General features: G+C 40.6%; 2 protein-coding genes across 2 annotated transcripts; one reads left to right on the top strand and one right to left on the bottom strand.

The window, feature by feature from the left end:
* Positions 1 to 1,392: 1,392 nt before the first annotated feature.
* Positions 1,393 to 9,090, top strand: bcl2l16 (BCL2 like 16). Its single transcript, XM_086075655.1, has 2 exons — positions 1,393 to 1,967; positions 6,303 to 9,090. The coding sequence occupies exons 1-2, from the start codon at positions 1,485 to 1,487 to the stop codon at positions 6,447 to 6,449; spliced, it is 630 nt and encodes a 209-aa protein (XP_085931781.1). The 5' UTR covers positions 1,393 to 1,484; the 3' UTR covers positions 6,450 to 9,090.
* LOC147174424 (tubulin beta chain-like) lies at positions 6,586 to 10,120 on the bottom strand. Its single transcript, XM_086075654.1, has 4 exons — positions 9,933 to 10,120; positions 8,722 to 8,830; positions 8,538 to 8,648; positions 6,586 to 8,396 (listed from the first exon to the last, which is right to left on the bottom strand). Exons 1-4 carry the CDS (start codon positions 9,987 to 9,989, stop codon positions 7,339 to 7,341), a joined length of 1,335 nt encoding a protein of 444 aa, XP_085931780.1. The 5' UTR covers positions 9,990 to 10,120; the 3' UTR covers positions 6,586 to 7,338.
* Positions 10,121 to 13,049: the final 2,929 nt, after the last annotated feature.

Genomic DNA, 13,049 nt, shown 5'->3' with positions numbered 1-13,049 from the left:
TCCTGTTCACGGTGCAGTGCCGTTTAAGGACCCGAAGATCATGGGCATCCAGTATGATTTTTCGGCCTTGACCCTTACACACAGAGATTGTTCCAGATTCTCTGAATCTTTGGATGATGTTATGCACTGTAGATAATGATTACTTCAGCCTTTTTGCAATTTTTCACTGGTAAACACCTTTCTGATATTTCTCCACTATCTTTCTGCGCAACATTGGAGGAATTGGTGATTCTCTACCCATCTTTGCTTCTGAGAGACACTGCCACTCCGAGAAGCTCTTTTTATACTCCAATTAAGTTGCCAATGGACCTCATTAGTGTTAACTGGTCTTCCAGCTGTTTTTTTTTAAGTGCAATTGACTTTTTCAGCCTCTTATTGCTACCTGTCCCAACTTTTTTTTTTGATTTGTTGGCACCATGAAATTTACAATCAACATATTTTTCCCTTAAAATGATATTGATCAATGATATTTTTATCGGATGTGTCCTCCTACGTCATATAAATACATAAATTGAAGATTATTAATGGAGAATAAATGATTGGACCTTCTTTCATATTGTTAACTGGCAGTCTGCAGCGTTTATTAAGTTCTGATTATCCTCTAAAGTGGCGGTGAGCATTGCGCTCATATTTCTTCTAGGTTGTTCTCATCTATCCAATTGCACATCATGTCATAGTTTGACATAGAGCAAATCACAAGCTGGGATTTAGGGGACCGGGTGTAACGCTTCATATGATTGGCGAAGCCAGGAGTCATTGACGGCTGCTTGTTCTTCCAAGTCTATTATTTTAATTGCTTTCATGTATTTAAAATAAAAGTAACAACCTTGTTTTGAAAATGTATTGAGGAGAAGTATAGATACTCATGTTAAAATGTAATGATAAAAGTAATAAGTAGTCTAATAAATAAATACTCAGGAAAGTAAAAAGTACTGGGGAAAAAACTACACGGTACAGTAATGGAATATTTGCAGTTTGTTACTTCCCATCTCTGTATACCACCTATCTTGTGCAGGCTGAGTTGGCTTTGAGCCTGGCTGGCAATAACACCAAAACCTGTAAGAGGGTTGCCACACAAACAGACAGCAGTGCCAAATGTTTTAAACAGCAAAAAGTATAAAACAGTGACATAAGTGTGTGGATTTGTCATAGATGGCAAACATCTGCGTGGGTAAACAAAGGCCAAACGGTCTGCTCATAGTACTTGTGCATGGATTTGAAACAAGGGTATTATTGAGCACATGACATTTGAGAGGCCTGTTAGCAAGGGCTCTATATTTAGCTAGCAGGGGGACGAGTTGACTCGGTGTAACACAGACACACACCAACGGACCTGCTGCTGTTTTGTGTGCACTCTATATTGCTCAGAGGAGGAGGTGAGTTTGAAGGATTCCCAAGTAGGCAGGACAGATCACAGTGACTTAAAGAATGGCCATCTGCCACCTGCTTCTCAATGGCAATAGAGCTTGATTAGTGAAACGACAATGTGCCAGTCAGAGGTATCAGAGGCCAGGCCGGGCCTAAGCAGTCCCGACCCGCTGGTGAGAGAGGCCTTCTTGATGGCTCATGACTACATCGACTATGTGATCACAGGCGGGTTAGATGGAACCATGGGTCCCGCTCCCACTGCTTGCACTGCGGCCCTTCGCTACGCTGGGGATGCGCTCCTCACACGCTTCCCCATCTTCTTCAAGCGCTGGCCACGTGTCTTCCAGGATGTGACCGAGAAGACAGCCTGTCCTACACTCATGAGGATCCTGGATGAACACTTCTTCCCCAGCGACCCTGGGGGGCGACGCCGGGACCTGGCATGGAGCGCAGTATTGTCGGTCTATATTCTAGCTGGCCAGATGGCCTTGCATTGCCATGAGAACGGCATGGCGGCGATTATGCCTCAGCTGAAGGACTGTGTGGGTGCTTATGTGGAGAGGGTCATCTGCCCTGATATCAGAGAAAAGAGAGGATGGGTATGTATTCACAATCTGAAAATATTCTTGCCCGTAGAGCACGTTCACAGTATGTAGTCATATGTTAAGGTGCAGTATTCACACTTAATTTTTTTTAATTAACAAACACTACAACAGATTTGAAACAAAACAAAAGATTAACTCTTAGGGCTCTATTTTCATAACAGCGTACCTGCTGTGGAGCGCAAATGCCAGCAGATCGTGATTTTAAGGCTTGCTATACGTTAGCCAATTTGGCATACTGGGCTCCGCTAAGATGGGCAGGTCGGCACAGCAGTGTCTTTGAGCATCAGTGTCTTGGAGCAGCCTCTCATGGAGTGACAATCTGTTGGCAAAAAGTCAAATCTAAACTGTACGCATGCTCATATCACATCTAACACTTCGATTGCATGGGGCAAAGTCTTCCGGCAAAAACAGTGATCCTAAACATAAAGCAAAATCTACAATGAAATGGTTCATAACTAAACATATACACCAGCTATTAGAATGGTGAAGTTAAATTCCAGACCTGAATCTGTGGATAGATATGAACACTGCTGTTCACAATCTCCATCTAATCAACCTGAGCATGAGCTGTTTTGCAATGAAAAATAGCCAAACAATCAGTCTCTGGGTGTGCAAAATTGACAGACATATACCATAAAAGACTTGCAGCTGTAATTGCAGCAAAAAAAGTGGTTGTACAAAGTTTTGGGTGGGGGTGGGTCTTGGTTGTTTCGCACATTCTACATTTATGTACATATAGAATGCAGCAAAAGGTGGTTGTACAAAGTATTGGGGGAAGGGGGCAGGGTCTTGCGTGGTGGTTATTTTTTTGGGGATTCTCACTGAAGGCATCAAAACTATGTATGAACTGATGTGGCATTATGTATTTAACCAAAAAAAGGTGAAATAACTAAAAATATGTTTTATATTATAGAGTCTTCAAAATAGCCATCCGTTGCTCTGGTTACTTTTTTTGCATACTCTTGACATTCTTACCTCTGGGAACTCCTGAAAGACTGTTGGAAAATCCTTACAGGTGACTACCTTTTGAAGCTCATTGAGAGATTGCCAAGAATGTTCAAATAAGTAATCAGAGAAAAGGGTGGCTATTTATTTATGTATTTATTTTAGTATTTTCACCTTTTGTTGTTTTAATTCCATTGCTCCAAATGTGTTCGTTATTTGTCATAGTTTTGCTGCCTTCAGTGAGACTCTACAATGTATATAATCATGAAAATAAAGCAAATGTATTGAATGAAAAGGTGTGCCCAAACTTTTGGCCTGTACTGTATATATATATATATATATATATAAACAAGGGAAAAAAATCTGTAAAACAGGATTAAAAAAAATCAAAAAAAGAAAAAAATTCCCCCTAAAAAAATTGTCAGAAAAACCAGAGTGTTTTTTTTTCCTCAAGTGAAGTCAATACTCTTCCGCTAAAGTCAAAGAAGGTTAGTACCCGCAGATTCGCATTTTTTTTTTTTTTTGTTATTAAGTGTATTTTTTCTTTTTGCGGCCACAATATACATGAAATATGGATACAAACTTTCACATTTTGGCCATGAAATTTATATAACAGGAGGACAAAATACTTTTTAGTAAGTTAAATTCTCATGAGCAACTTTGACATCTGCAAATGACATGCAGTGTTGCTGTAAACCGCACTGACCGGTGCGTCAATGCTTCAATTATATTCTGTTAACTTACCGTACCTGTGATAAATGTCTGGCAAAGCATCTACTAAGGCGGCAAAATGTTGGCGATGTTGACTAGACTTCAAGCAGCTATTGACTGCAAGTGCTTTCCATCAAGTATGAAATACTTGATGGTTACTTTGAACAAATATGTCCCTTTTCTTTAAAAAAAATAAGTAGGTATACTCTACATATAATACCTGTCATTTCCAACTGATATATAGGCCTTTTGAAACCCCAAAAATATCAGCACCGGAGAAATTAGACAGTTTGAAATGAACGTCAACAGCGGTTATTTCAACAATTCAATTAGTTTTGCAATGTTAAATGTAATTTTCAATTGGAGCCACATTTAATTTGGAGAACATGCAAAATTGCATTTTCACTTGTAGGTGACCCCGATAGACTAAACACAGTGTTCTGAATAATACTGTATTGTATTTGTGGAATATGAATTATGCAGCAAAATCCTTGTTTTGTTTTTTATCCATCTCAGGGGGCGGCCATTTTGCCACTTGCTCATTCATGACTGCAAATGACATCACAATTGCTCAGGGCTGAGCCAATGACAAGAATATTATGGAAAAGTTATTTTATTTCCATAACTCCATTCAAAAAATCAAACTTCTATTAATTATAAATTCAGGGCCGACAATTTAAGTGTTTTCAATTAATAATTTGTTTATTTTTACATAATTTGGGATTCCAGCTCATAATCCCACAAAAACAGGATTTCAAATGTTTTTTAATACTGTTACGAAATCATCCCAGATTTTGCAGGGCATGATTTTTTTTACACTGAGTGTCATCTACTAAACTCAAAGCATCTACACAGACTTACCAAGGTGTCATTAAATTGATTCAGCTTGGTACAATTGTCTCAGTTTGGTTCAATATGGCGAAGACTGCAGCCTTGACAACTGGCCAGAAGAGCATCATTGATAGGGTATGAATAGGCTGGGTAAGCCACAAAAGTTCATAGCCAAGGAGGTTGGTTGTTCACAGACTGCTGTTTCTAAGCTTAAAAGTCTAGTGGAGGGGCAAAATGTGACAGGAGAAGATGCACCACCTAAAGAGATGACCGTGGGATTCAGCGGATTATCAAAGAGAGCAGATTCAAGAATCTGGCAGAGATACAGAAAGAGTGGAATGAGGCAGGAGTCCTAGCACAACAGTCTGGTTCCTCGGGTCAAGCCACTTATGAGCCTGAGCCATCATAGGAAGCGCCTCAACTGGGCCAAGGAGAAGAAGGACTGGACTGTTGGCCAGTGGTCCAAGGCCTCTTTTCTAATTAAAGTGTGCCAGTCATTCGGGAATCGAGGTACAAGGGTTTGGAGGAAGATGGGTGAGGAACAGAACCCAAGCTGCTTTGAGGTCCAGAGTGAAATATCCATTCAGTCAGTCATGATTTGAAGTGCAATGTCCAGTGCATGAGTTGGTCAACTCCGCTTTTTTAAATCCTGGGTCAGAGCAACACTATACCAGAATGTTTTAATATAGAGGACTTCATGAATCCCTCTGCTGGGGATCTGTATGGAGATGCACATTTCATCTTCCGGCCCCTGTCCATACCGCCACAAGCACCAAAACCTGGTTTGATGCCCATGCCATCACAGTGCTTGACTGGCCATCCAACTCACCGGATCTCAACCCCATTGAGAATTTATAGGGTATTATCAAGAGGAAAATGAGGGACATCAGACCCAAAACCTTAAGAGCTGACAGCAACCATTAAGGAGATCAGGGCTTCCATAACCCCTGGGCAATTACACAGACTGGTTGCCTCGATGCCGCGGCGCATTGGGGCAGTTATTAAGGCAAAATGAATTCCAAGTATTAAAGATTGACATCGTTTTGAAAGTACAATATTTGGATTGATTTGATGTGATCTTAAATTCCTTCTTTTATTCTGGGAAGTAAATGGTGAGTTTTTGACAGTATTCAAATTTTTGGAAATCTCGTTTTTTTTGTGGGTTTTATGAGCTGGAAGCCCAAATTATGTAAAAATAAACACATGAATACTTGAAATCACTTACTAATTTATAATACCCTATAAATTCTCAATGGGGTTGTGGTCCGGCGCGGGGGCGGCATGGCTCAGTGGTTTGAGTGGTCGTCTCCCATCCGTGAGGTTGTGGGTTTGATCCTCACCCCTGGTGACCATGTCGAAGTGTCCTTGAGCAAGACACTGAACCCCGATTTGACCCAATGGACTTGGCAGCGCCTTGCATGGCAGCAGTCGGCCATTGGTGTGTGTGTGTGTGAATGGTGAAAAGCGCTTTGGGCAGCATATGGTCTAGTTAAAAGCGCTATAAAAAAAAAAAAAAGCAGTCTATTTAAATTGTGGGCCCTGAATCTATAACGAAATCCATAATATATATTTGTTTTAATGATAGTGTTTAGACTATTAGGGCTACATAGTACAGTGCTGCTGAGATCATAGTTTTAAAAAAACACACAAAAAACGTTTGGGTTGACTTCCCCTTTAAGGAGTAAATAGTCCTTTAAAAGATGCTTGACATTATCATGCCACAAAATTGTGAAATCCAGCTATATCAATTAACAGCTTGTCTGACAATGTCAAAACTTTACAGATATTCTCCAAATGATTATTCAAAACTGTCCTTAATGCTACTTTTCTGTTTTCTGCTAGGGTGGCTTTGTGTCACGCTTTGGAGAGAAACAGAACTTGGAGGGTCAGCTAAAGAAAGTGTGCTGCTGGACCCTGCTGGCTTTAGCCTCAAGCGTCCTTATTTACGTCATGTGGAAGAAAGTTTTAGCCAACATTGCCACCTCGTGACCACAGCCATTATTACACTTTTCAAGAACTTTTCTTTCTGTATCCAACTTAATGCAGTTTAAACCATACTGTTATATTTCTTGCTGATTATGTAGGAATAATATATGTATTTGACCCTAGAAGCATGGCTTTAAACTTCATATTTCACTCATTTGCTTTATTGAAAAACACTGACACAATTACAAATGTTTTACGTAAAACACTATACACTTGACAGAATTATTAGCGGACCATTTTACGATGAAAACACATTTTAAAAAATTATTTCCTATGTGTTGTTTAAGAGAGCAATGCCTTCCTAACAGCTTTTCCAAGCATCCTATATACTTTCATTTTGGATGCTTGAAATATTTCTGTGTGTGCACAGTAAAAATAATTTCACCAAACAAAACAAAACCCTGATTCTAAATTATTAGCTGCCCTAATGCTAATTGGCATGCGTGTTTTTTTTCCCAGGATAAGAAAAGAGCCTGAAGTTTTTCACTGGGATTTATGTGTGTTTTACTTAATGACCCAAAACATACATACATCTGGTAATTTTGTATTTTATTTTTTTGTTATTTATTTTTTTAATTTGTTTTGGTCTGAAACAACTTTGTTCCTGTGTGCAAATCAAATTATTGGTAGCGTCCAAAGTTAAAGTAGGAATGTTGTAAAAGCTGTGTTAAAATGCACTGCTCCCGTTTAACAGCACTTGGGAAATGCTTGTGAAATAATTATGGGGGGGACTAATAAGTCTGTCATCAAGTGCATCAAAATTATACACTCAAAATGTAACTTTAACCATGCACAAAACTTTGAATTTCACATGAGAGCATTGAAACCTGGAAGACTTGGAACACATATCAAATACCGGTATACCAATTGGCCGGACGGGGGAGAGGGGATTTTAAGCCATATCTTCATCTTCCTCACCATATTCTCCCTCATCCTCAGCAGTGGCATCCTGATACTGCTGGTACTCTGACACCAGGTCATTCATGTTGCTCTCTGCCTCGGTGAACTCCATCTCATCCATGCCCTCGCCCGTGTACCAGTGGAGGAAAGCTTTGCGCCTGAACATGGCTGTAAATTGCTCAGAGATGCGCTTGAAGAGCTCTTGGATGGCCGTGCTGTTGCCAATGAAGGTGGCGGACATCTTGAGGCCCCGAGGGGCAATGTCACACACTGCGGTCTTGACATTGTTGGGGATCCATTCAACGAAGTAGCTGCTGTTTTTGTTCTGCACATTGAGCATCTGCTCATCTACCTCCTTCATGGACATGCGGCCACGGAAGATGGCGGCCACGGTCAGGTAGCGACCTTGGCGTGGGTCGCAGGCGGCCATCATGTTTTTGGCATCAAACATCTGCTGGGTGAGCTCGGGCACAGTGAGAGCCCTGTACTGCTGGCTGCCTCTGCTTGTGAGGGGGGCGAAGCCTGGCATGAAGAAGTGCAGACGAGGGAAGGGCACCATGTTGACAGCCAGTTTGCGCAGGTCAGCATTGAGCTGTCCGGGGAACCTGAGGCAGGTGGTGACTCCGCTCATGGTGGCAGAGACCAGGTGGTTAAGGTCGCCATAGGAGGGAGTTGTGAGCTTGAGGGTGCGGAAGCAGATATCGTACAGCGCCTCGTTGTCGATGCAGTAGGTCTCGTCTGTGTTCTCTACCAGCTGGTGGACTGACAGTGTAGCGTTGTAGGGCTCAACCACCGTGTCTGATACTTTGGGAGAAGGCACCACGCTGAAGGTGTTCATGATGCGGTCTGGGTACTCTTCACGGATTTTGCTAATGAGCAGAGTGCCCATTCCGGAGCCAGTACCACCACCGAGAGAGTGTGTGAGCTGGAAACCCTGGAGGCAGTCACAGCTCTCAGCCTCTTTCCTCACTACATCCAAAACGGAGTCCACTAGCTCTGCACCCTCCGTGTAATGACCCTTAGCCCAGTTGTTACCGGCGCCACTTTGGCCTGTAAGAAAAATCAAGATTGAGCTGTACAACACTACAATAATGGAACGGAATAATATTGCTACTACAGTAAAAAAGCAAATTGCTAAAATGTTTTTTTTCTCCGATACTAAAAAATGCAATACATTTCAAAACTACTCACCAAAGACAAAGTTGTCTGGTCGGAAGACCTGACCAAAAGGTCCAGACCGCACAGAGTCCATTGTGCCTGGCTCCAGATCAATCAATACAGCACGGGGAACATATTTTCCACCTAAGAAGGCAGAGAGGTATAGATATAGTGGCAGCTACTAGCAAGTTTAAATATATAGGCTATTGTATCTTACCTGAAGCTTCATTGTAGTAGACATTAACCCTGTCCAACTGCAGGTCACTGTCACCATGGTATGTGCCAGTTGGGTCAATGCCATGCTCATCGCTGATCACCTCCCAAAACTGTAACAAACCAGAAATGTGTACAGCTGGCATAGATAGTGGATACAAGTACTCCAAGAAAAGATAAAAGCCTGAAACTCTTTTTCCCAAACATGGCTTTGTGGATTACTGACAATTCCGAGCTTACTTCGAGTTTAAGTCAAGATGGCGCTTAACTCTGTCAAAGGAAGCTCTCCTCTCATTGAAAAGCATTGGACTTTGGATCGTTGTAATTTGATATGTGGGGATTGTTTTGATTAAAAAAATGTGATGAAATGTAATTTATCTGCCTGGTTTATCTTCTAGCCACCGGCAAAAGCAATATAATACACCATTTGTTTTTATAGTGTAAACTATAAAGGAAGGAAGCATTTGCGTTGCAGAAATATCATGAATGCATACTTCAATTCCATATGGTACACCACTTTCACAACAGACGATGCCTTAGTTTGAGATAAAATGGTAACACATTCCTAAATTATTAGTAAAAAGAAAAATAGCCACAGCTGTGGCTTTTTCTGTAGTTACAGAAAAAAAGCTGACTCGTCACATTCACATGTATATTTTTACCAAACACGTGTCCACCCAGAAAAAGCAACAACAAAAAAGTAAGCAACATTCAAATAACATGTTTACGCAACATTTATATAGGTAACATTTTTCATAGGGACCCTTAATAGGAACATATCAAAGTCATCAAACATAACAGCAGGTCTTTTGCCACGTGATGAGCCATTATGTTGAACAAAGGCCAGCTTTTAAACTTTTATCAAGTGAAAGCGCTTTGGGCAGCATAAGAGACACATTAGTTTGGCTAAATTATTTTGGTAATATTGTGGCCTTCAAGCAAAAATATTGAGACGAATCAGCTTTTATCTCAAGTATTCCCTGACACTCAAAAGTTTTCGGGGGAACCAGGATTGCAACGAGTGAGTTCGTTCAAAGTCTGAGATATACTGCTCGAATACCTTTCAAAATGATAGGCAGGCTTTACAAGTATTGAAATTAAACCAACATTTGTGATAGTAAAGATGTAGATAATCACCCTAGTTTGTTTTTAACCTGTCAGGAACAAAACACCAAACACTTCAATTTAAAACGTTCGACAATGGTATTGACTAACCTTAGCCCCAATCTGGTTTCCGCACTGACCAGCCTGGAGATGCACAATTTCCCTCATTTTCTGGCGTTAAAGCAAAGCGTGTCGCACAAGTTCGAAAGATTTCTAAACACGCGCGTCGTGCAGCTGATAAGTGCGGCTGTGTGTCTCTGACGATTACGAGTAACCCGCCCCTTTACTTATTCTCCTTAGTTTGACGGCAGATTACATATCTTTGGTGCATACCGCCCCCTTCTGTACAGGAACCGCAAAGGCACTTGGGAGGCTTTGTAACTCAAAGTCAAAGCAACGGTATCATTACGAAATTAAATAGAGATCTAATCCTATCATTCGGCATTCCTTCTTCCTTTTTAATATACTTGTACTATGTATTCCAATTTATCTTTCCCTTTCACACCACTGTCGATCTGTATATTGTGTATTATAGGCTACTTGAAAAGAACATGGTTAATTTACATCCTAGGAAGTTGGCAGACACCACACTGCTAATTGCTCTTCTCTGTTTGTTAACCTTTGTGTTGGATTAAGTCTTGTGTGGCCTAATACACGACCCTATTTGCTATACATTTTATTTCCAGCATTTTCTTCACTGTTTTGTCGACCACCTCGTTGCCTCTAACAACAACATGTGCTGGGAGCCAACAAAAGTCAATCATTATTCCAAGATTACTGATTCAATTAAAAACGGTATATCTAGTAGTAGTCTCCACTATTAAATCCTCGCTTACGGTGTTTTTTTAGCTCAGTGGTTAAGCACCCACACCATGGCTAGTCTACGTTGTTTGATTCCTGGACTGTGGGTCTTTCCTGTGGGTTATTCCCTCTCTCGTACTCCTGTTTCCTGTCCTAATTTCAGATGACGTATCATTAAAAGGGTAAAAATTGCAGGAAAGTCCGCTTTTATTGATTTTCTAGTTTCAAAGCTGATTAACACAGCCAGTCAGTCAGTACAAATCAAAGATCTTAGCGGGTTTGACATCTTAAATACATCTCAGAGCGGTTATTACCATACTCCCTTTAATCCTATATATATAAATCGTTTAATCTATATCCATACCTTTTATTAAGTTTTTGGATATACTGTAGATCCCGATTACACAACAGCCATCTTGTGTATTATTTGACCCATATGTATTTTGTAAACCATAGCATTTAAACGTACAGAAAAAAGAAAAGAAAAGAAAAACCTTACACAACATTGTACCAAATTTTGGTCACTCGCTTAGACTGGCTTTCCTTAATAATTTTTTTTTTAAAAAGAGCAATGATGATGACATTACCGAATGAACAATACTGAGCTCTTTTAGAATTTTTTTTTTAAAAAAAAAGACTGGCTTTCCTTTGAACAATTCTAAGTCAATGTTTAGGACAGGCCACATTCATTGGGGAATTTCACTCAACACAAGTGCAGGACTAATATACAATTCTATAGTTCCATATGATTCCCCCGTATTGTTATTAGTCCATCCAAAACCACCAATGGCCACCAATAAAACTGCAGAAGTCTTGTGATTAATTTGCTTTCTTCACAAGAAGAAAAAGAGCATTAGAAAGTCTTTACAACAATCTTTATGACACATTAGGTCAGGGGTCACTAACCATTTTGAAACTATACAAGGGCTACCAGTTTGATAGTCTTATGAAACAACAAATTTGCTCAAATTACCTTTAATAATATTATTTTATGTTATTACTAATAGTAAATAATAATATGAAAGCATTGTTCATGTTAGTGATTTTTCAATGAGGAAATCATATCAATATGCAACACTTTATCTCTTTTAATCCGGCCAGTGTTTACATTCACTTCTACAATTCCTAGAAAATCCTAATGTCCCTTCACTGGTGAGTAGCACACAGGCTATTTATGTGCTAGGGCGCTACCTGGTGCCCTCAGTCATCACATTTGTGACACCTGCATTACCGTTAGATGAAAAGAAAGAAGAGCCCATGGGATTTTAAAGTAAAAAGTTAAACAAAGGCCATAAAGTAATAGTTTTAACGGCTTTCTTATTTTGGGGGATAAATGTACTGTCTCAAAGATTAAGAAAATAGGTTTTGAATAACAACATTTGAATTTGTGGGCTCTCTTCACATGGTATTACTATGGACTATATGCCACGGAGGAGGCGGGACTACCGACCGGTTTTCACCCATCAACTTTGTTTCCGTTTCCGGTTTCCGACGTGTGGGCCTCGTCCCAATATTTGCGCTTCCGCCTTTGTGCCCCTCGTTTGCAAGTGTTCTAGTGTCTGTCTCAGTGTCCAAAGCATTTCAGATAGCCGAGACTCCCTCCCGCCGACGAGAGTGAGCGCGTGGTTCGGGGGCGCATGGGTGGGTGTGCGAGTGTTGGCCAGCAGTGGCCAGAAACGGCGCTGAAGTGTAAAACCCGGAAGTCGGAAGTCCGTGGCATCTACCCCATTAACATGTGCTACAGCGGTGGTGGTGACGCAAAGTCATGTTTTCAAAGTGGAAAAGTATATGCTGTAGACTGTAGTTCCTTAACATAACTGCAGCTAACATAACTGCATTTCTGCTTTATTCTAATCTACAAAATACAAGTTAAATTGTCAATATGGATGAATACTTTAAACAACCACAGAATTCCAAGACTTGTCAAGGTGCGCCTTAAAGGAGCTGGTGTCACAAAAGACACCAAAATCCAAACGACGAGTTTTCCTTGAAAAAAATCTGCTTGGAGTGTAACTCGCTTGCTAAGACTTCTCATAAAAGGATCGTTCCTCCACATTGTCCTTGTCGCGGCCATCTTGAAATTGTCCATTTCTTCAGATAAGGCCCCCTTAATCATTCTCTTGCACTCAGAGCCAGGTCCAGTGAGTATATGGTGGTTGGTCTAGCTAGCGCTATGATTTTCCTCTCTGCTACAAACTGTAAGATGCTCAGGACATTGTGAGCAGGTGTGTTATCAAGGTGAAGCAGCCACAAGTTTCTTTTGTGTACTGATTAGCAAACGCCACAGGATCGCAATGTAAACGTCTGCTTTTTTTTTCCTGGGAGGGAAAATGCTCAAATGTGGCCGAATTGCCGGTATGTGCTTACCCAAACGAAGAGACCTGAACAACAATGAACAATACACTGGCACATAAAGAGTAACATTAC

The sequence above is a fragment of the Leptonotus elevatus genome, chromosome 5, assembly GCF_054856555.1.
Source record: "Leptonotus elevatus isolate MCC_2025b chromosome 5, RoL_Lele_1.0, whole genome shotgun sequence".
Lineage (NCBI taxonomy): Eukaryota > Metazoa > Chordata > Actinopteri > Syngnathiformes > Syngnathidae > Leptonotus > Leptonotus elevatus.
The sequence above is the reverse complement of the archived record's forward strand: the minus strand, read 5'-3'. Positions and strand labels throughout refer to the sequence as shown.